The sequence below is a fragment of the Aspergillus udagawae genome (genome assembly GCF_001078395.1).
Source record: "Aspergillus udagawae IFM 46973 DNA, scaffold_4, whole genome shotgun sequence".
In the NCBI taxonomy this organism is placed as follows: Eukaryota; Fungi; Ascomycota; class Eurotiomycetes; order Eurotiales; family Aspergillaceae; genus Aspergillus; species Aspergillus udagawae.
Genome location: NW_025091267.1, coordinates 3720384 through 3743099, shown reverse-complemented (window position 1 = coordinate 3743099; position 22716 = coordinate 3720384). Strand labels below are relative to the sequence as shown.

The window sequence follows — 22716 nt, the reverse complement described above, 5'->3', positions numbered from 1 at the left end:
TTTCAACGTAAGACATGTATCTGCCAATGGGTATGGTAGTTGTGAGTCAGCCAAGACACTCAGAAAGAAACTAGACTCGCCAAGGGATTAGGCGAATCACCAGCCGTGGTATACACAGCTCGCGATTTTATATCCTCTAAATTTCAGATACAAATAAGATGCCTGAGAAGCGTACTGGGGTTTGAGTGACGCAGTTCCTTCGATATGCGACAAATGAGGCAGTGGTTGAGGATGACCGAATGCGGCCACACCGGATGCGGTTGACCTTTTATACTCCGACAACCACCACTTTCAACAGGAGATGAAGACTGTCTTCTCATTTTCAACTCCATTATTGTATCTTGTGGACGCGTTTACTCATGTGATAACTATGGTCGTCCGCGCTATGCGTCATACCGGCCACCGTCGACCACTTTTCACCACAATCATTATTCTCTCCATCCTATGCTTCGTCTGGCTTCTAAAGCAGTCGTACGCTTCTCTATCCTGGCGGGAGGAGTCTCCCAGCTTCTCAACCAATCGAATAGCCAAGGTGTCGATGCTGTACGGGAAACCCAACCGGCTATACGAGAGAGCGCTGCAGAGTCACAGCCGCCACGCAAAAAGATGGGGATATTCTATGCATATTCTGCGACAGGATATCTCCGTTGGGTTCTGGAATAAACCGAGCTATTTATTGTCGTTGGTGATTAATGAACTAGCCAAACCTCCGGGGGAGAGGGTAGACTGGTTGATGTATGCCTACCATACCAGGCTGGAGAGAGTGTATGTACTGACTGCGACAGGTGGGTTGACGCTGACTCGATTATTCTCAACGGTGCGGTGCCCGCTGAGATTTTTCTCCCCCCTTCCGATCTTGATAATATCCACTTCGTCGCGACGAAAGATCACAACGGCCTCAACACAGGGATTATCTTCCTGCATGTCCACCCATGGACCATCAACATGCTCGTCGAGAGTCTCGCTTACCCTCAGTATTTCCCTAACGAGAATCTGGGCCGCTCTGTAGATCAGGAAAGCATGGCACGGGTGCTCAATAAAACAGCCGGCGGGCCCGAAGGACATGGATATAAGGATGGCAGGGTCTATCTACCGCGCACATGGATCAACACGTATGAATGGACGCACGCTTATGAAGGCAAAAAGGGCAATTTGCTGGTACATTTCCCCGGTCTTGAGGAACAGCGATGGTCGCATATGTCTAAGTGGTTGGATATCATTGAAATAAGGCCGGGAGAGTGGGAGGTTCCATTGGAGAAAACGGAGTATTTGAACCAGACTACGGCATTCTGGGCAAGGCTACGAACAGCAAGGGAGACCATCACATTGATGGAAGAAAAGGTTGGTCTGATGCCAAATGGGACTATACGTCAGATTGACGAGGTGCAAAAGACGCAGATGGCAATTGGCGAGTTGAAGAGAGTGTTGCAAGAGGAGGCCGACAATGTTGAAGTGGTCCAACAACGCCTGCAGGAGTTGAACGCCATCAAGGAATCAGTCCCAGTTTGATCCGGCTCTTTTACCAGGATAATCATCTAAGATAAGATCTATTTCCTCACGCAGATTGCCAATCCCTTTTTCAAGCCTCATGTTCCGCTGGAGCCGAGAGTGCGAACACCTTCCGCTTTCGGAGAACATGACGGTATACCCTTATCGCTGGTCCACCGCCAAATATTTCAAGGCTATTAGATTAGTCAATAATCCCATCTCACTTAGGGCTAGTGCATAAACTAATATTATTTGGGAGGACTTTATACAATACAAGGCAATCGAAGCGTTCGAGAAAGTCTGGCAGATATACTTGGGCAACATCATGTCCAAGCACTTGTATCATCATGATGACTTAGTCCAGGATGTATGCTTTAGCAGACAGGTACCATTACATGTCACTAACAATCAACGACAAGCAATAATATATCCATGGTCCACTGGCCATTGTTTTCTCGGCTGCTCCACTCGGAGGTGCCTGGCCTTATCGTTAGTTACCAGCCAATGGTAATCGCTATCGCCCGACACATGCTAGCCCAAGCTTAACCGAAGCTTTACCAAGTCATGAATCTTGGATACGAGCTCACTAGCCCTTCCCTGTTAGTCTTGGCCAATTGCTGATCTTGGCAACTGCACGTGTGACTCGCTTTTTGACAACGGTCTTCCGTCGGAGATTGCGTCTCCCAAGACATTGCCAGGCAGCCGGATTGATTTAAATCAGTCGATCGCTTCGATGGATCAAAAATCCGTCAGGCGATCAACGCTCTTCATTGAGATACCAAAATGAAGACAACCACCGCTTCGGCTCTGCTTGTCGCCCTTACTGCGACGGCCGCTCAGGCCCGTCCCGTGGTGGACGAGAGCTATCCGTACACCGGTCCGGCCGTTCCCGTCGGCGATTGGGTCAATCCTACCGTCAATGGCAACGGAAAGGGATTCCCCCGTCTGGTGGAACCTCCTGCCGTGAAGCCTGCGACTGCGAAGCCCAAGAACAATGTCAATGTGATTTCGCTGTCCTATTTGCCCGATGGTATGCACATCCACTACCAGACGCCGTTCGGACTGGGTGCGACGCCTTCTGTGAAATGGGGCAAGAATCCCAAGCACCTCGATCAAGTCGCTCATGGATATACTCACACGTATGTTCTTGCCACTGAATTAGGAAATTGATGCTAAAATTCCTATAGTTATGACCGCACGCCATCGTGCTCCGAAGTCAAGGCCGTTACTCAGTGCAGCCAGTTCTTCCACGAAGTCAGCCTCGACAAGCTTGAATCCGGAACAACGTACTACTACCAGATTCCTGCCGCCAATGGCACCACTCAGTCTGAAGTCCTGAGCTTCAAGACTGCTCAGCGCGCGGGAGATCGCCGTCCGTTCAGTGTCGCCGTTCTGAATGACATGGGCTACACCAATGCAGGGGGCTCGTTCAAGCAGCTCGTCAAGGCCGCCAACGAGGGCACTGCGTTTGCCTGGCACGGCGGTGACATCAGGTAATACCTCCTTCGTTCTATTTTGTTAACAGCGACTAAAAATGCGCAAACAGCTACGCCGACGATTGGTATTCGGGTATTCTGCCTTGCACCGATGACTGGCCCGTCTGCTACAATGGCACTAGCACTGAGCTGCCGGGTGGAGGCCCCGTCCCGAACGAGTACAAAAAGCCTTTGCCGGCGGGCGAGGTCCCCAACCAGGGTGGTCCCCAGGGAGGCGATATGAGTGTCCTTTACGAGTCCAACTGGGATCTGTGGCAGCAGTGGCTGGGAAATGTCACGCTAAAGATGCCCTACATGGTTTTGCCCGGTAACCACGAGGCTGCGTGTGCCGAGTTCGACGGTCCCGGCAACGAGTTGACTGCATATCTGAACAAGGGCATCTCGAACGGCACTGCTCCCAAGGCCAACTTGACCTACTACTCCTGCCCTCCCTCCCAACGGTAAGATCCGTCCCCCGCAGTCCCTGGCCCCAGCTAACCCAGACAGTAACTTCACCGCGTACCAGCACCGCTTCCGCATGCCGGGCCCTGAGACCGGCGGCGTCGGCAACTTCTGGTACTCGTTTGATTATGGCCTTGCTCATTTCATCTCCATGGACGGCGAGACCGACTTCGCCAACAGCCCCGAGTGGCCGTTCCACGAGGATATCAAGGGCAACGAGACCCACCCCAAGGCCTCAGAGACCCGTCTCACCGACAGCGGTCCCTTTGGCGCCGTCGACGGCAGCTACAAGGATACCAAGTCCTACGCGCAGTACAAGTGGCTGAAGAAAGATCTCGCCAGCGTCGACCGCAAGAAGACCCCCTGGGTGTTTGTCATGAGCCACCGGCCCATGTACAGCTCCGCATACTCGGGCTACCAGAAGAATCTCCGTGCTGCCTTTGAGCAATTGTTCCTGCAGTATGGTGTCGATGCTTATCTGTCTGGGTATGTCGATCCTTCTCACCGTCAACGCAGATACTAACGGACTGCAGACACATCCACTGGTACGAGCGCATGTATCCCCTCGGCGCCAACGGAACCATCGATTCGGCGTCGATTGTCAACAACCACACTTACCGCACCAACCCCGGCAAATCCATCACCCACCTCGTTAACGGAATGGCTGGCAACATTGAGAGCCACAGCGAGTTCAGCAAGGGCCAGGGCCTCCAGAATATCACTGCCTTGCTGGACACCACGCACTTTGGTATCAGTAAGCTAACTGTGCTAAGTGAGAAGGAAGTCAAGTGGGAGTTTATCCGCGGTGATGATGGGTCCATTGGCGATCATTTGACCCTGCGTAAGGAGAAGGCACAGACACACTGTAAGGCCAATTAGGTGCTGGTTGAAGAGGTATAATCTGTGGGAGCTGTATATAAATTAGTAGCCTTTGTGTACCTTGATGTAGTGAAAAGTGTATAATCATAGTGAAGATTATAATAAACCAATCTATGCAGCTGTGATGCTGCCCCATTGACAGGAACTGGCTTTTCAACCTTCCATGGGCGACCATGAAGCTCGCCAAACTTCCTAAACCGTGATTTCTCGGAGTTATTATTACCCTTCCTTGCCGTGTGTCGGCTCGTAACCCTTACATGCTAGAACGGATATCATAGGCGTCTTTTGGATTAATTAAATATACATGATCACTGACAGCATTGATACCCTTAGCTTCCACCTGCAAGTAACCAGGAGCATGAATCCCAATGTCTTCAGCCCAATTATCCTTGGCCCCTTCAAGATATTGATCACCAACAGTGTCATGTCCAACCTATACAATTCAGTCAGTCAAAATATCCCATTTTCCCTCTCTTTCGTCTGCAGGTGGCGCAAGATAATCCATCTTCAGCATTCGTTCCTAGCGAGAAAAAACCGCATTAGTAAATATCAATAAAGTCATCGCGCTTCCTGTCGACTTGAATCCATACTTCTCCTACTGTTCTCTACTTACCTAGTGCTAGTGAAGTTTCAACGTCGGATAATAATTTCCAGGTGTAGTCGCATTTGTGGTACCATTCCAACAGTAGTTCCTGAAACAAGTCGAGCAGACATCCGGGATGGTTGTATTTGTACGTTCAAAGCTCCGACTTAATATAGCGCAAGCAAGACAAGAGGGCCAGTTGGAGTCCAGTGTTCCATTTCCCAGTGTTGCCACATCGTAGCCATTCTCGATGATGGCATTGCGTTCACTGGTATTGTATTGAAGATCGAATGTGGACACGTTTGACAGGTATATATAAGGGGCGTTAGGAATATAAACGACGAGAGGGGCGGAGCCAGTGATGTTTGAGCTGTTGCAGCCAAAGAATGTCGGGCGGTTGTTCAACCCAAGGTTGACGAATGTGTTCTGATCAGGCACAGAGGGAAAAGCCAGGCTACTGTTCGTTCGTGAAGACTGTACATTCCGTTCATAAGTGGCGACCATGGATGTTCCGTTGGGCCACCTTGAGGTGGTGTCGGCTGACGAGTCGAGAGCCAAAATCACGTCAACGTGGCGCTGGGGCTGCAGAAGGGGATCTAGCGGGATGTTCTGGAGATCTTCTCCGCCGTCAACCAAGGTCAATGAGGGAGAGGTTGTGTATTGGGACGAGCTCGCATAGCGATAGAAAGGGTTAGGCTTGTAGACGGCAATATCATTGTTCTCGGACCCAATTGTCCCCAGAATGCCACTAATTGCGTTCGTCACGGCTGCAGGCGCGCCGGTATCGTTTATGTGGAGGAATGCTTGATTGAACAGGGATGACGATGTGCCCATGATGAACCCGGCGTTATCGAATCCTCGAACACATTTTTCGCCTGTCGGTAGTGTCCCCCTTGAGAAATTTGATCCCAGGAATTCTAGAGAGACAAAGGCGGACAGCGATGCGTCCCAGCTCCCAAATTCCCAAGGGTTAAACTCGAACACCGTAGTGTTCGCGGGTACTAGAATCTGTCCTGGAGCTCGACCATCGGCGATAACCAAGGGCATGGGCACCGTTCCAGCCTGGAAGTCCTTGCTCAGAGCAATCGACGACCAGGTATAACTGACACCACCTTCAGACGCGTTGATGAGTTGGTAAGAGAGAGAGCGACCCCTGATTTATGATGGTGAGCTTTGCTTTCTTTCTTCAGAGGGGCACAGGCAACAGAAGCATACCAGTAATCTGTGATAGACACCTCATACCCGGCGTCTGATTTCCCACCCACCGCACTCAACAACTGTGAATAGTACTTCGCCGTGCTGATGCCCCATTCGGTACTTTGAGTTGGACCACTGAAGATAGAATCCTGAAACTGCCACACAGAACCATTGTCCCGCAGCGAGGATACATCGGAAAAATTGTTCATATAGATCGACCCAACCAACCAACTTCCACCACTCAGGCCTGAAAGATAAGTCGCCGACTGTAGGATACCTCCCACCTGGCCTTTGAGAGTTGAGTTCGTGGTCCGATTGTCAAACGCCTGCAGTGCACCCCCGCCGTTCATCAAGGCTCGATAGCCACCGCCAGACACTGCAATTCCGATATTGGGCAAGGTAGACGCGTTAGCTGAATGTTTATCAACATAGGCGGACCCATTGAAAGAACCGAGGTCGACGCGGCTGAGAAACGCTCTCAGGGCGTCTCTGGTATTGTTTCTTCGGGCTTTCAGCCAGGAGGTCTCGGCAGTCGATAGGGAAGTAGCATTGCGGACTGATGGCCGATTCGAAGGGCAGGCCTCGCCTTCGGGGGTGTATCCGTTGGGTGCATTAGGCAATGCCCGATTGAGAGGAACAGTGACCAACGAAGCTCCTTTGGCAGGGGCTGAAGATTTGGCTGTCAGCACATATACTCTCTAAAAATAGTTGAAGCCCAGCGAAAGCTACTTACAATGAGGTAGTAGTAAAACTATGAGGAAGAACAGATAAAGCAGGGTAATACTGGGCAGATCAAGACGATACTTATACATATTTGTGATGATGAATAGATACACTGATAAATGAAGCTTGTGCAAATTGTGGTATACTAAGGTATTCAATTTCTATTTGCTGTTGAGAGGCGTCAAGATATAGACCTAGCCTTGAGCCAGGAGTTGGTTGTAATGATTTCCACACAATATGATTCTCGTAAACAGGGTGACGATGGTGGACTAATATAATGTTATTAAATTCAGAGGCTCAATTTTGTATTTAGGTTGTCTAGATGTACATCTTTTAAAAGCTGGAAGTGTCCAGTGGTGACATAAATTCAATCTGAGATTAAAGCGCACCATGGTTCATTAAACTCCATGAGTCGTTGACTACGTATACAAATTTTGGCTCATAATGACAGCATACCAGCCACGTGGAACACGGGAACATGCTTCTGGTGAGATCATATGGAATAAGAGATTGAGTAGGAAAATCACTTTGGCTCTCATTGGGGAAAATCCGTCTATCTTTGTCTACCATTAAAATTCAACATGCTGGTATCGGAAGGTGGCATGACCTGCTTAGTGAACATGATACCCAGCCCCCCCCAATCCAACATTCCAAATTACGATAATTTTTCTTACTCTGTGTGTCTTTGCATGTCTCATCATTAATCATATCAGGTATCTAGTCTAACGCTATGCAATCATCAAACATCGTAATGCTTCTTTGTCTCCGGATAGACCGGAGCACCGGCCGATCGACTCTTGCTTCTCAGCCAGGGGCCGTACACCATGAATGCAATTGGAATTGGCACCATTACTGCAGCGATGCATCCTAGCATCGTCCCAGCCCATTGCACGCCCAGGTTCTCCATCATCTGTCGGGAAAAGAGGGGAAATGCGCATCCGACTGCGGATCGGAGGATAGTGTTTGCTGCGATCGTGGAGGCAGCCCTGGCACCGTTAGTAGGGAGATACATATAGTGAAGGAGCAGACGTACAAAGTAGGATAGCAGTCGACGATGTAGTTAAAGCACTGCAGGAAGATGCAGAAGATGCCGAAGCCAGTCAGAATGCCAGAAGAAATCGGCACCATCCAGTGAATAGACGAGGTGTAACCAGTCCAGCCGAACCTGCAGCAGTCAGTAACAGTTCTTCTATACGTAGTACAGTAGGTAGATTCATACCAAAACATGCCCGCAGCAAAGGTGATGCCTCCAACGATGGCCGGAGGGAGACGCCACTCGGGCACGGGAACGTCTCCATTGGCAGCCAGCTTCTTGATATACGAGCCCTGGAGCATCAGAATGAACACGCCACCCAGTAATTCTCCAATGATCAACCCCACGAACGCCAGTCCCCCATCACCCATATTCATCCCGTACACCCCCTGGAAGACGACGGGGTATGCACCAAGCAGGGCATAGATGAGCCCGTAGATAAACGAGATATAGAGCGAGATAAGCAGCAGAATCGGCTCTGTGACGAGCAACTTCAAAGGCCGGGTGAAATTATTCCGCACAAGCTCATGAAAGTCAACCTCAACCTCATCCTGCTTCGCATGGATACCCCAATTATGCGTCTGCCGACGCAGCGTCGCCGCTTTGCGCACCAGGATAACAGGCGCATACGTCTCATCCAGGAACAGCACGACGAGGACAAATCCCACCAGCACCATTATCGCGGAGATGTACATCGTCCACCGCCAACCGAGAGCACTCATTGTGATGAACCCACCGATAAACGGCGCCGCAAACGGACCGATAAACACCGCCATGCAGAAGATGGACATGACGATCCCGCGCTGCGCATTATTAAAAAGGTCCGCGAAGACAGCAGGCACAACTGCGATTGGGCTCGCGGCGAACAAGCCCGCGAAGAACCGGCAGATCATGAGAGTCTGGAAGTCCTTTCCGGTTGCGCAGCCAACGGTGAAGATCCCGCATCCCAAGAGACCGAGGGACAGCGGCCAGCGCCGTCCGATGAGCTCCGAGGCGGGGGCCCAGATGGTTGGGCCGGCGGCGAAGCCGAGCACGTACAGTGTGACGCCGAGCGAGCCGACTTCCTGGCTGACGTGGAATTCCTTGCTGGCGGAGGCAATGGCTGCTGCGAAGACGGCGCTGGCGAATGAGCCGGCGAAGGTGCCGTAGCAGAGAATGCAAACTAGGAAGATTCTGTCGATCCAGCATTAGCATCTTCGTAGGACAGCTTTTTACGAGTCAATGCTACCTTCGTGTCATGGACCAGTTGTACGGGTGTAAGGGATCCTCTGCTCCATCAAATTCGACGACATATGTTTCCGGATCGGGAAGTAGGGGAGGATATTCCTTGCCGGCGCCCATGGGTAGCCATGCATCGCGGGGTACAGGGCCGCGTGTGGAGCCCACGGTCGTCTTTTGCTGCAGTCGGTAGGTGTTGATGCGGGTGAGTTCGAGGGGTTCGAGATGGTCTACCGTTTCGTCGGAGAGGCAGTCGCTGGCGCTGTCGAGGGCTCGGCTGCCATGGTGGTCATCATGGAAAGCCTTGGGCGAATGCGAATCCAGAGTGGAAGACTCTGGGCTGTCCATTCTCCGGTCAGAGAGCTGCTGCTTTGCTTTGGGGCCTACGGTTCTACAGCTCTAAGGAGCTTGTCTCTAGTATATAACTCCATCATCCCACGTTCAGGCCGCGGTGGATCACACAATTTTTTTCATGGTTGGGTGTCAGTTGCCATCAATGGCTGCCAGATGGAGCTCATTGTGATGTAGGAGATCCATACTTTTCCGAAGTTTTATATAACATTTATAGAAGCTGGCCAGAACGCAGGCACTCCTGTCTGCATCAGCCACAAGGGACTTCCCGATGTGCCGCATTGCCCAATCGCTTTCCGCCAATCTGCCAGGCACAGTTGATAAAGAATCGGCTATGTCCGGCACTGTGGCTGGTGAGCCGTCCTACCGATGTGAAAATTTTCCATCCGACGCACGTGAGCGAGGATAGCCGCGTCTGTCCGAATCTGGCCGAGAGTATCCGTTATCAATTCAGGGCAGAGCACCCGACTATTGCTCAAGAAATTTCCTTGGAAAGGTCCCGAGACGAAGATCAGAACCATCCGATATGGCCATAATTGATGCCGGGAATCCGGTTGGTGTACGCAATATTTCAGTCAAGAATTTCGCCGAAGCCTGGTGATCCATGGCGGAACGGTGCCGTCATGCATGACATATTCACCTACCAAGGCGAGTGAAAGCCAGCCATTAGTCCAGTATCTATGAATAAGTCAGGATTGAAATGGAAGGATTTACCAGCAGACCATCCTTTAAAATATGTAGCTGTGCTGATTAAGAGGTAACGTAGGGTAAGAAGCGGTCTCATCCATGGAATATATTCCTCAACCCCCATGAAAAAGAAACTGCCCTGGACAAGCAGGAGCATATCAGCTCGCTGCCAAGGTAGGAAACATGCGTTCCAGATACTGTTTTGTTTAAGGTTAAGAATGTCCACGGTTTTAGAGGACTTACGCTACTCTAATTCTCTAAGTTCAACATAGCCTCAGCTGCTCCAGCAAATATCAAATCATTATTCGCAAGAGATGCCTGATTTCTCATGAAAGCCCCACATGAAGTAGAATAAGATTTAGGATCAAACGCTGATATTCAAATCTGCACACATCACGTCATAATATATTCCCCTCATAACAGAATGCCCATTGCCATAGACATATCCTGTCTTCATTACGCTGATGTATGGCTCTTCGCATTTCATCACAGGATCTAATACGCACAGGTAGCGCTGTCCTTCACCGCAGACTAATTCCAAGGCATCGACTAGGAAAAACCAATACCATAAGCCCGATTTCGCGAGGTGCCCGAGCGCGCCCAGAGATACGACTGCCACAACATTATTCTCGCCATGATAACATTAGCCGGGTGCACGAGAACCTAAAATAGTCAAGCAGTAATTCAACATCTGCACAATGACCCTCGGGGAGCATCTGTACCATGCTGCCGAACTCCACCACGCAGACGACAAGGCATATATCTTTGCAATGAGCTGAGGGGCAAATTTCCCTGCCGGTTAGTCGCTTTCGGCGAGATCGGCTAGAATGTGCGTATCTCGAGTGCTCGGACAAGGTGACGCAGCGGCGCGCGTTCAGCGAGCTGTTGGTGTCGATGTTTGGGTGTAGTTGTATCTCGCATTCTTCCAGCTTGTGTGGGGCTTCTGCACGGACCTTGAGGAGATCATCATTTCGTATCTTGCGAGGCTGCCGCGAGGGGGACTCGTTTCGCTGGGACGAAAGACGAGATGCTGCGACTTGTGGCGCTGGTATTCGGAATCAGTGTTCATTGGTTTTGTTGCTGACGGAGGAGCTGTTGAGATGTGTGAGGAGTATTCCCCGGACAGATTACAGCTGAAGACTGATGCTCCGTGATGCGAGATTGTGGAGGAGGAGCGGATTATGCTGTCCTGGCTAGTGCGAGGCCGTTAGCGCGGGCGCGGAAGCAGGGAAATTGTTTCAAGAGGCAGATGGTCAAGGGTCGAAATGAGAGTTGTATGCTGTAGAGGGTGGCATTATTTGTGACCGGTTTGATGGAATCTCGGTGGAGGATGTGGCTCGGGCTGCGTGGGACAATTGTATACAGACGTCTGGGTTAGCTGTTCTGGGAGGGATACTGTGATACAGAACTATAATGTATTTTGGACTCCATACAGTACGTATAGCAGAGAGTGCTGACTCCAGCTGTATTTTCCTTTCTGCCAGGTCGCAATCCAACCAAGTCCTCAACGGGAGTCTCCAAAGGTGACAGAGTCAATCGGTCCGGGACGTCCTTCTGAATACTGTCAAGCATGCGTTCGAATTGGCGGCCATGTTGAGGTTCCGTTCCTGGCAATTCCACCGCCGATTATGCCTCCAATATACATCAGTAGGACCTCATAGCGGTAGGGATTCCCCAAAAATATGACAATCCGGCCGAGCCACGCTCTCTTTACCAGCCTCACCTGTCCCAGACAAGAGCAACCGCTTTGTCGCCAGGGTTCCTACTCGTTAAGTCGACTATGAGCTACACTTTCATCAGAGGGCGTACATCGACGATCGACTTGACCTCTGCCAAAAGGTCGGACAGGTTTGGATTAGAGAGATCTGCACAGCCGGGGAAAGAGATAGAGGACTGAGGTCTCGGACTGATACTTGAAACCGAAGGTCGCATTGCTGGAGGTTCTCTGCGGCTTGAGGCGATACTTGAGGACGACGCGCTTTACCAGGGGCTAGAGTCACTGTCGCTGTTGTCAAAGTATCAGTCAATCCACAGTCTAGTTAGTCACCAATATTGGAAATCTTGGGAAATGCATTACCCACTTGAACCCCTGTACCCGGCTCGGCCAAAAGCAGCGCTGATGCTAGGCCGATAACCCCTGCGCCGATCATACCAACGTCCATTCCACACTCAATGAGGGGTTTTCCTCGTCAAACAGACGAGAAGTATCTACGATGGCCTTATAGAATAGACTGATAGCGAACTGGGTCGCATTCCGCGCAGTAGCCAGTCAGAGGACTCCATTGGTAAGCGCATGCGGCAGAAGAGCAGGAATGTCGGTATATGTTGACCGATATCGCATGCTGAGTTGACTTAGTCGTGTCAGCCGCAGTCTAGGTGTTCTACCAACTCCGCGTAAAGAGTTAACAAATATTATCGGATGGCGCCATAGACGGTCCGGAATAGCCATAAGACCAGCTAAGCGCTGTTCCCATGGATTTAACTCATAATAAGGTCTAGCCAGGCACATCAACCTAGAAACCCCAGAGTTGTACCATGGGTAGTGATACTCCACTGCGCGGGAGAGACCCAAGGCGCCACAAAACTCAAAGGAAGAAGACATTGTAACCATGCCACGTATGGAGTAAGTTTGGATTCGTAGGCCAAGACGGCTATGACATATTTCATTTACAACGGCTGTAGTGGACTGGACAGTGGGCCTCCTATCGGGAACAACTTGCCAAAGTCCCCTTGTCAAACAATAAACCACCGGTAATGTCGGTATCAGTATCATTCTGAAGGACCAGAAAGCTTATCGCTGATGATCAACCGACAAGTTATCATTGATGGTCAAACAACTGTGGATATGAATAATGGAACTGAACGGGAGAGGAGTCCTTCCGAGAGCATGGCAGCATGAATCCGAAAAGCAATTTGCACCATTATCATGCCATGCGGCGGACGACCAATCAAACCCAGGCAAAACCAGAGGATCAGAAGTACGAAGCTGGAGGCGAGGCCCCAGATAAGTTCAGCCCAGCCCGGAACGGGAAAGAATAGCGACGGATCAGTGGGCCGAGACGCGGGTTCTCCGGATGCTCGTCGTAATTAATAATCATCATAACCAGGGGGGATGAGGGATAGTAAGTGCTTTTGCTGGTTCTATTTTTCTGTACAGGCTGCAAACGTACATATCTCGACCCTGTCAATATTATCATCTTGTTTGACCCGACGGAATGGTTATGATGTCTCCATCCATGAGATTCAGTACCAGCCCACGCCTATCACAGCCTAACAATAGGCTAGAGCTACACCAACCAGTAAAAGGAAGGGGGGGCGAACGTCGTTAGCGTCTGTTAGCAGCCGGGGATAAAGCTATTGTTTTCCCAATAGGGCAACCCTTCACTCCACTGGTCCCGAGCCAACGCATGCATGGCTTCTGACTGGCTAGAAACAGGGCCCGTGGCACTCCAGGAATCCACTATGACTGCACTGGTTCCCGGAGTCTCCATCCGTCTGCCGTGAAGAAAGCACGGGCATCCTTCACAGTCTGCAGCTGGGTCTTTTGGGGAGTCTGGAAAACATTGGATGCGTTTCCCACCCCTCATCATTGGAAGTTAATGCACGGCCGTCCTCCTTGATCTCCAGTCTCCACTCATTGGTTCCCTTCGAGGGAGCAGACAGGCTGAGACACCCACAGAAAAGCCAGTACGGCATGGAAACTCAAAGTGAATTCACACACACTGTGGCCCCCCAGGCCAGTCTGATGGGTCAGAGCACTGGCCAAAGCCCGAGTGAATGGCACTCCTCAGCTTTTTTTTTAAAACCTGTCGACGACCAACCCGACCCGGCACCATGGTTCTGGCGAGCTGGAGTTTCCCTTCTGCATGAACCACACCTGCAATTGACTCGCTGTCAACGATGGAACTGCTACGTCTCCTGCTTTCGCATCCAGTGGCTTCTGCCGTCGCTCTCGGGGCAGTCTACTTGCTCTGGGTGGTCCTCGACAGGCTGTATCTGTCTCCCATTGCCCATTTCCCTGGGCCCAAACTCGCCGCGCTGACACATCTGTACGAGTTTTATTGGGATACCCTCTGCTGCGGACAGTTCACCTTTCAGATCGGCCGTCTTCATGAGAAATACGGTAAGCCCCTAACCGTCGGCTGTGTTTTGAATCCAGCTGGTCAAGTTCGATAGATCACTTCTTGGCATTGATCCTTGTCGGCTTGACATATGTACTAATGTCATACAGGCCCCATCGTCCGCATCAGCCCGACCGAGCTGCACGTCAACGACCCCGACTACTACGAAGTTCTCTACTCGCGGGACAGCCCTCGCAACAAATATGAATACTACCAGAAGACCCTCAACGCCCCCTTGGCCCTCCTCAACACGATCGACCACCACCTGCACCGCCGGCTTCGCGCCCAGCTGAACCCTTTCTTCTCTAATGCGCGCATCCGCAAACAGGAACCCGCCATCAAGTCCCTCGTCGACAAGCTCTGCCGTCGCCTCGAGGAGCTCAAGAACACCGGCCAGCCGCTCAACATCGAGCACGCGCTCACCTGCTACACCACCGATGTCATCACCAACTACAGCATGGGCGATGGCTACCACTACCTCGACGCACCGGACTTCATCCCGCGGTGGCACGGGACGCTGACCGGCACCGCCAAGACCATGGTGTTCATTCGTCCAGTGGCGTGGGCGCTGCCGTTGCTGCTTGCCCTGCCGGAGCGGGTCACCGCGTGGCTGAACCCCGGGATGGAGCTGTTTTTCGATTTCCAGCGCCGCTGCCGCAAGATGATCAAGCAAATTGTTGCGGCGCATAATGAGAAGGGCGACCAGGCTGTGCAGAATGGAGCGTCGGTGAATATCTTCGAGGATATCCTCCGGAGTGATCTGCCGGCGAAGAACAAGAGTGAGACGCGGCTGGCGCAGGAGATGCAGGTGCTGGTCTCTGCGGGTGCGGAGACCACGGCCAAGGCGATTACGTATATCCTGTTCTATTTGCTGAATGACCCTGAGACGATGAAGAAGCTCAAGGCTGAGGTGGAGACGGTGGGCGAGGATGCGCCACTGATTCAATTGGAGCAGTTGCCTTACCTGGTGAGTTAACATGGCAATATGCTAGACCAGGCTGATACTGACACTGTCACAGACCGGTGTGATGTTGGAAGGAATCAGGTATGCACTACACTGAGTCCGCCCAGAGTGAGTCTAACATATCTAGACTTTCCTACGGCGTCTCTGCCCGTCTTCCGCGGATCGCTCCCTACAACGCCCTCAAGTTCAGAGACTGGACCATTCCCCCAGGAGTATGTGCCCTGACCTCACTATTGAGCAATACTGACCTCCACAGACCCCCGTGAGCATGAGCTGCCTGCTAATGCACCACAACGAAACTGTCTTCCCCGACTCGCACCGCTTCAAGCCCGAGCGCTGGCTCGACCCCGCCGAGCGCAAGCGCCTGGAAAAGTACATGGTCGCCTTCTCCAAGGGATCGCGCCAGTGTATTGGAATTCAGTACGTATGTCTTGCCACTGGACACTCAGCTACTAACTCGATCTACCAGCCTCGCCAAAGCAGAAATCCTCTTGTCCGTGACGGCTCTCCTCCGCAGAATGAACCTGGAACTGTACGAGACCACTGTGGAAGACGTAGCCATCAAACACGACATTTTCATTCCCTTCGCGCGGATGGATAGCAAGGGTGTGCGGGTGTTGATCAAGTGATGAGTTGACGTTAACTGCTGATAACTATTATCTGGCACCTGTACCTACCACTTTCATTTACGATAATCAGTAATGTCTTTTCAAAATTTATCTACGAGTACGATTGCAATGAGAGAGATCCCGATCACTACCCAAACATCTTACCCTCCTCCAGGAACCTCCTCTCCTCCTCGCTTGTCTCCCTCCCCAACGCCGCATTCCGATGCGGAAACCGCCCGAACCGCTCAATGGGTTCATAATGCTCCCTCTGCACCCGGAAATGGAGCTTCAGCTGCTCCTCCAGCCTGTCCCGATTCTCTACGAGAATACGTCGGCACTCCGCCTCGTCATCTGATAACCCCGTCGCATCCCCGTCAAGCAGACGGGTGAAATCCTCCGCCATCTCCTCATACTTGACCCGCGCAAGCTCCTGCATGCGAAGGTCCTCGGCATGGATAAAGGGCATATAGAACCATATGCGCTGGCCCTGGCGGTAGCGGAAGGGGCAGCCACTGCTGGATGGGTATCCTGCTTCCGCGGCTTTGAGGGCGATAGATCTTGCGAGGGGGTCGAAGAATTCAAAGACGATGCGGGAGGATTCGCCCCGGTAGATGTTGCGGGGCAGTTGGTCGAGCAGGATGATGAGGGCTAGCCAGTCTTGTGCGGTGGAGGGTTGACATTTAGACAGAAGCTCCTCTGCGGAAGCGTTGGCCTCGCGGATGGCGGCGAGGACGGGCGAGAATTGGGATCTGGATGGTTAGCTGGAGCTATACATGATGGGATGTGGAGAAGGACGTACGTGCATGCGGCGTCGAAATCGTCGGATTTGAAGAACCATCTCTTCCAGTCTTCCGGGGAGGGGAGGAGCAGGCGCTCGTCTGAGGAGATGTGCTGAAACCAGAACGTGTAGACCTGCGGGAGAATGGATGGGACTAGGAGCTGGTCCAGGGTCGCAGATTGCTTGTTTGCCATTGTAGAAGACGCTCTTCGATACTGTGATGTGAATTGGCGAATCCTTGTATATGATACACGCTGGCTGGGATACTGAGTGCTGCTGTGCTGGGTGGATAAGGCGGTTGAGCGCGTGTACCTCGCGACGCAGTCTTCCCAGATCAAACAGCGAGGGAACTGCCTCCTAATCAATAACCTTCGAGAGATGGGCAGCATCTTTGAATAATCATGAGGCGTTAGTCCAATGGACTTTATACGAGGGTGTCGGACGCTAAATGTCGCGAGGCCGAATCCTGACTAATTGATAGGATGTTTTGAGGGGCTAAACGCGCTTGCTGATTGGCCGAGTCAATCTTTAGAAATAGTCGGACATGTGGATTTATACGAGGCAATGCAGGATGGTTTAATGCTGTAAAATAGAAGGGTAGAAATCCACTTATCCAGGACCATGGACCCGGTAGCCACAGATATGTCTGAATCCCCATTTAGGTGCGGGGGATACCAACCATCCCTCTCCCAGCTGGCTAACCGTTGCAACTGCGGAAATGCGGGGAAATTGATAAATGAGATCCCAAGAATGCCAGTGGGGAGGTCCTCCGTCGAGTTCACGCGATCAGGATAAAACTGGCAGGAGAATGGTAGTCCGAACTGAGAGGATGGTCGTCATTGCAAACAGTTTCTCATAGATTCTGGCTTGTTGGTTTTTCATTTTTTATTCATCACTACCAGAACTGACGGTGTAGTGATTCCGTCCGCTCGGTTAGGTATAGATGACCATTCACAAGTAGCTTTCACCATGATAGTGGTGTTGATATCTGGATCCTGAATGTATAGTGAGCTATTGATCCTTCGAGTTAACATTATTGCAGATTTGCAGTTACTACGTCATCCCCTTTGTACTCCGATCGATCGATCGTGCATTTATAAACAGCATTGTCCGCATCCAGATCACCACATTCTTCCACATCATGACCAATCCCAATGGCTCCATTATCCCGAAGATTCCTCTTTGGAGGTGACCAGTAAGTCACTTTGCCTCGTGCCTAACATAGCTAATGGTATAGACCATGGTCCCGCACGAACTGGACCTCCTCCGACGACCGCGTCCGGGGCGGGTCCTCATATTCCAGCCTCAGCATTCTCCCGAACGACACGGTCCAGTTCCACGGACATCTGGACATCACCACCCTCGGCGGAGCAGGATTTGCCTCGCAGCGCACAAGGGATGATTTATTCTGGGATCTGTCCGACGCCGACGGGCTCGAGCTGGACACCGCCGGCTCGGACGGGAAAGTGTACACTCTAGTCCTTAAAGACAAGCTACTGCCAAAGCCGCCTGATGGACGTGAACAGAGTACGGTTAGCTGGGAGTACGACTTCCGAACCGCGGAAAAGGCAATTGTGAGAGTGGAATGGGGGAATCTACGAGCAACGTATCGCGGGAGGGAGATTGATGCGGAGCCGCTGGATTTAAAGCATGTCCAACGGATTAGTATTATGATTCGCAGGTATGTGTTAGTTCACGGGTATAATTGATATTGACATGTGCTAGTTTCTTCGGGACACAAGAAGGCGCCTTTTCGCTGGATATTGCCTCCATCGCTGCGTTCCGTAGAGACGTATGAGATGACCGAGAACTGCGAACCCCCAAAATGACGAGAGACGTGTCAATTGGGCAAGACGAGCGGATGGCAATAGCTATTTGGCTGCCGAATACTAATCCTTCTTTGCATCGGTTTCCAACTCATCCAATCCCGTGCCTTTCGCCGAACCAGCATCCTACAACCATCAGCATCAGCTGCGGTAGCCAGAAAGGACAAAAACTCACCATTATCCACTGTGGCAAATATGTCGAGCCAAACCAAACAGTCCCAGCCATACTCCCACACCAGAATTTCCCCTGCCGCCCCGCCGTGATCGTCCTCACCACCTGCGCCGCATACTCCTCCGCGGCCATCCGAGTCGCCCCATCCTCGCCGCGCGCTCTCGCAACCACAGTATCCTCGATAGTCTTATACATCGAGTCCTCGGGGAGCCTGAGATCATCAAAATACGTCTGCCCGTTCGTCCTCACCGCCCCGGTAACAATCGACAGGACCTTGACGTTGAAGGGCGCCAATTCCAGCCGGAGCGTCTCAGCGATGATCTCCAGGGAGCGCTTGGAAGCGCTATACACACCTACTTGCATTGATAAATCTTCGCGCATACAGAATTTTGACAAGACATACCCATGTACGGCGTGTTCACATACCCGGCAATCGACGTGATGAACACCATGCTGCCCCGCGCGTTGATCACCAGCGGCGCAAACGCCTTGGTAAGCGCCAGTGGGCCGAAGACGTTCGTCTCGTAGATGCGGCGCGCGGCGTCAAGGTCCTCGTCCAGCACTGGCATGAAGTGGTTTCGGCCGGCGTTGTTGATGAGGTAGGTTAGGGAGCCGGCTGTGTGGCTACGGACTGTGTCTACGGCGGTGGCGATGTGTGTAGGGTTTGTTACGTCGAGGGTGAGGAGGGTGATGTTGGGGAGGTTGTGCAGAGCAGTCATCTTGGAGGGGTTGCGTGCTGTTGCGAAGACGTGGTAGTTCTTTGCTTGGAAGGCGAAGGCGAGGGCGGAGCCGATGCCGCCATCGCTGCAGCCGGTTATGAGGACGGAGCCGTCTGTCATTTTGCGGATGCTTGACGATGGTTTGTGATGGGGACCAGTCAGTCAGCATTAGTGGTTACTGGTTGATGATGATGATGATGATGCTGAAGTCGAGGGGTGCGTTCGTGGTCTTCGTCCAATAAGAGGTGCCTGAACGGGAATTACCCAACCAGAGAACTGAACTGAACTGAATTGTTGGTTTCCAAGCGTCTAGCGCAATATCGTACGTTGTTCGATGATCGGATAATGGAATAGTAAATAGCTGCCTTACACAAGAAGACCAGCCAATCCGGCAAGCAGATACCCGAATGACTCGTAGCATAGTAATCTATCTACAAAACATCCCTCTGCCTCCCTGTCAACTAGCTGATAACCTTCCTATCCGCTAGATCGCCTAGCACCTATCCAACATGCTCACAAGAGCACTCTTCTCAGCCGAGGTAATGGTCAAACTATACACATACTTGACCCTCACCCACATCTTCGCATATGTGCAATAATACGAAGCTGGACCGTTAGCATCATCATCCACACCCGAAAAGAAAACTTACTGAGAGGAGGCTTCCAGGCCTCGGGTCCAGCATCGCCCTTGGCCTGGTTGACATTATCCGTCACGGCCATCAGCTGCGGGTTCGTCAGGTCGTTGGCAAACGCCTGGCGCTGCGCGGTTGTCCATTTAGATGCACCGGACTATCGGCGGTTAGCAGATGCGGTCATCGAAGGATGGGGCGGTCACCCACTCTCCAGGCGTTGGCGAGCGGAACGACATGGTCGATGTCCACGTCGCTGGCCTGCGTCCAGGTGGCTCCGTCGTAGGGAGAGTACCACGATCCGCTGGTGGGTTGGCAGCTGGAATCCTTGACGATGTTGGTGCCGTCGCGGGCGAGCACGACCTCACGGGTGTTGCAGGTGCTGAGCTGTTAGCTTGGCTTGCAGGGAGGAGGAGGGATGAGGGTATACGTACCCTCCTTGACTAATCCAGTGAGGGAAGAGGCTGCGCGAGTATCCGTCTTGGGAGCCTTGCGCCGCGACAGTCAGGGCAGCCAGCTCGGACTCTGCAGTAGCGGCAGAGGGGATTCCTGGGGGAGTTGGCAGAGCAACTGGCGCCGGGATGGCTGTCACGAGGGGGATGCCCAGAAGGACTGAGAGGAGAAGGCGAACCATGATGTCTTGTCGAGATACTCTGAGGAGCTGTAGAAGAAGTGCAAGATTAATCTATCGCAGGACCAAGCCATTTATATATCTCGAGATTATATCTAAAAGAGGACATCGTATCACAAACCCCTCGCAGCCTACCCAGTCAAATCTTCACGAGGATCCCCTGCAGCATACCAGGCCTCTTGGCACTATCCCTCAAGGCGCATACCAGGAATGATTGGATGTAGTGCAATACTACCACTCTATCTGAGGATGCATCTTCTCGTTGTGTCCCGTTGTCAAATATTAATGATAAGCATCTTCAGGTAAGGACGGCATCTCATTGACTGATGGGCAGGATCTTGGCATCAATATCTCGGCCACGCCCAGCCTGCACCACAGCTGATTCGCCAGATCCTCGGTGATCGACAGGTGAACGTTTAATATATAGAAAGGGAGGGGTAACTGGCTCCGGAGACCGCCGGCAGTCACTGTGATCATCATGAAAGCAATCTGACAGATTAAGCATTAATCCATGTCATAACGATCATACTATTATTCAAATTATGTACACACGCTTGTCAATCGTAGCAATCAAGCCACACCCAACGCCCGGAGAATCTCCTTGCCAACTCCTGTGGCACTGGCCGGGTTCTGGCCCGTGATCACCGTGGCGCCCGTGCCAGCAGCCTTGGAAACAACCACCTTCTCCCCCCACGGCTCGTCGGCCTTGACATACCGGTTCCCCGTCACCTTTTGCAGCTCATCCTCCAGCATATACGGCATCGCAGACGACATCTGCGCCTGGTCTTCCTCGGTATTGGAGAAGCCCGTCACAGTGCAAGCCGAGAGCAGCGGCACCCCCGACGGCGCCTTGGCCTTGAGCAGGACGGCCGGACCGTGGCAGACGGCGGCGATGGGCTTTTTGGCGGCGGAGAAAGCTTCGATCAAAGCGATGGAGGTCTCGTCGGAGTGGAGGTCGAACATTGCTACTTTCGTTAGCCACTTTGCGACTTCTGCAGGTGAAATAAGGGAACATACGGCCGTGACCACCGACGTAGAAAATCGCATCGAATTCAGACACCTTGGGTAGCACATCGGATAGCTTGACTGTATTCGTCCACAGGGACTTTTGCTCCTTCAGGAACTTGGAGGACACGGGGTCGTTCTCGAACATTTGGACGGAGGCGGGATCCAGGGGCGCTTCACCTCCCTTGGGGGACGCGATGATCAGCTCGGTCTTATCGTGGAGGACTTCCCATGGGTGAGCGAATTCGGGCTGTAGGCGATCAGTCAATCATGTTCTGTTTGGGGTCCTGTAGGAGTACAGAAACATACCAGGTACCAACCCGTGGGGTGACCGTTGGAAGGGATCTTGTCCTGAGAAGTCAGGACAACAAGAACTTTTGGAGCCATGTTGCGGATTATTTTGATGAATGTGTCGACAATTGATCAAACAGTGAGGTGTAGACAGAGGGTTGTATAGGTTATATATACTGTATGTGATGATCATCGATGACATCACTGGTGGACAGCTGCTGCGGGGCTCGACTTCGGTTTAGAATGCTCTGGATGCTACAATAACAATACCTACTGCGTAGTAATGGACGGATAGATGATCTGAATTGAAGATGCCATTCGTTCAAGCTACTGTAGCTTGAGTATCGGCTGCTCCACTATGTGTAGACTCAACCCGAACAAGGTTGCTCCGACACCGACAAAAGTCTCCGTGACCTAAGACACGTGGAAATAGTCTCAGTCTGACACACCGGTCAATTTTGTGTCGAAATTGCGAGGGATCTGTCCAAATGGTGACCTCGGCAATTCGACACTTGGAATGAAGAATTTAGACCGATTTTTCAGGTATCGACCAAGCGATGCTTGTAGAGTTCTTACGAATTGAGAGCCTGCCATTGAATATTGAAGAATATTGAATATTATACTAAAATTATGACAGTATATAGAGACTGACAGTCATTCTGTCAATTGAGCTGAGATTGCTTCCTATTTGAGGCAGAGAACACAAACGATAGAAGTACATGTTTTCTTCCGGAGCATACACAAATTCTGGGATGACAGACCGAGGAAGTTGCAATATCCGCGTGGGTGCCCAATTGCTGTCAAATATCGTTTTCAATACCTAGTAGACTGCGACTTACATTCACTCTCAAATATAATATGCCATCTATACCCATT

General features: G+C 51.7%; 10 protein-coding genes across 10 annotated transcripts; 4 read left to right on the top strand and 6 right to left on the bottom strand.

The window, feature by feature from the left end:
- Positions 1–370: 370 nt before the first annotated feature.
- On the top strand, positions 371–1509 carry Aud_006682 (uncharacterized protein; the record flags this gene model as incomplete). The annotated part of the gene is made up of 2 exons (XM_043291581.1): positions 371–735; positions 786–1509. The coding sequence occupies 2 exons, from the start codon at positions 371–373 to the stop codon at positions 1507–1509; spliced, it is 1089 nt and encodes a 362-aa protein (XP_043147516.1).
- Positions 1510–2271: 762 nt separating this feature from the next.
- Positions 2272–4304, top strand: Aud_006681 (purple acid phosphatase family protein; the record flags this gene model as incomplete). The annotated part of the gene is made up of 5 exons (XM_043291580.1): positions 2272–2627; positions 2676–2981; positions 3035–3424; positions 3471–3911; positions 3959–4304. The coding sequence occupies 5 exons, from the start codon at positions 2272–2274 to the stop codon at positions 4302–4304; spliced, it is 1839 nt and encodes a 612-aa protein (XP_043147515.1).
- A 619-nt stretch (positions 4305–4923) lies between these two features.
- plb2 (lysophospholipase Plb2) lies at positions 4924–6896 on the bottom strand (the record flags this gene model as incomplete). The annotated part of the gene is made up of 3 exons (XM_043291579.1): positions 4924–6040; positions 6103–6751; positions 6818–6896. The coding sequence occupies 3 exons, from the start codon at positions 6894–6896 to the stop codon at positions 4924–4926; spliced, it is 1845 nt and encodes a 614-aa protein (XP_043147514.1).
- A 650-nt stretch (positions 6897–7546) lies between these two features.
- Positions 7547–9406, bottom strand: Aud_006679 (MFS transporter; the record flags this gene model as incomplete). Its single annotated transcript, XM_043291578.1, has 4 exons — positions 7547–7793; positions 7841–7972; positions 8027–9013; positions 9069–9406. The coding sequence occupies 4 exons, from the start codon at positions 9404–9406 to the stop codon at positions 7547–7549; spliced, it is 1704 nt and encodes a 567-aa protein (XP_043147513.1).
- A 4590-nt stretch (positions 9407–13996) lies between these two features.
- On the top strand, positions 13997–15810 carry Aud_006678 (cytochrome P450; the record flags this gene model as incomplete). Its single annotated transcript, XM_043291577.1, has 6 exons — positions 13997–14219; positions 14328–15184; positions 15237–15262; positions 15309–15393; positions 15438–15601; positions 15651–15810. 6 exons carry the CDS (start codon positions 13997–13999, stop codon positions 15808–15810), a joined length of 1515 nt encoding a protein of 504 aa, XP_043147512.1.
- A 127-nt stretch (positions 15811–15937) lies between these two features.
- Aud_006677 (DUF924 family protein) lies at positions 15938–16761 on the bottom strand (the record flags this gene model as incomplete). Its single annotated transcript, XM_043291576.1, has 2 exons — positions 15938–16538; positions 16589–16761. The coding sequence occupies 2 exons, from the start codon at positions 16759–16761 to the stop codon at positions 15938–15940; spliced, it is 774 nt and encodes a 257-aa protein (XP_043147511.1).
- A 947-nt stretch (positions 16762–17708) lies between these two features.
- Positions 17709–18365, top strand: Aud_006676 (CIA30 family protein; the record flags this gene model as incomplete). The annotated part of the gene is made up of 3 exons (XM_043291575.1): positions 17709–17755; positions 17805–18248; positions 18293–18365. The coding sequence occupies 3 exons, from the start codon at positions 17709–17711 to the stop codon at positions 18363–18365; spliced, it is 564 nt and encodes a 187-aa protein (XP_043147510.1).
- Positions 18366–18456: 91 nt separating this feature from the next.
- Positions 18457–19404, bottom strand: Aud_006675 (SDR family oxidoreductase; the record flags this gene model as incomplete). The annotated part of the gene is made up of 3 exons (XM_043291574.1): positions 18457–18519; positions 18569–18918; positions 18969–19404. 3 exons carry the CDS (start codon positions 19402–19404, stop codon positions 18457–18459), a joined length of 849 nt encoding a protein of 282 aa, XP_043147509.1.
- Positions 19405–19777: 373 nt separating this feature from the next.
- On the bottom strand, positions 19778–20547 carry Aud_006674 (HNH endonuclease family protein; the record flags this gene model as incomplete). Its single annotated transcript, XM_043291573.1, has 4 exons — positions 19778–19890; positions 19935–20073; positions 20124–20295; positions 20348–20547. 4 exons carry the CDS (start codon positions 20545–20547, stop codon positions 19778–19780), a joined length of 624 nt encoding a protein of 207 aa, XP_043147508.1.
- A 567-nt stretch (positions 20548–21114) lies between these two features.
- On the bottom strand, positions 21115–21936 carry Aud_006673 (type 1 glutamine amidotransferase domain-containing protein; the record flags this gene model as incomplete). The annotated part of the gene is made up of 3 exons (XM_043291572.1): positions 21115–21509; positions 21562–21799; positions 21859–21936. 3 exons carry the CDS (start codon positions 21934–21936, stop codon positions 21115–21117), a joined length of 711 nt encoding a protein of 236 aa, XP_043147507.1.
- Between the last annotated feature and the right edge of the window lie 780 nt (positions 21937–22716).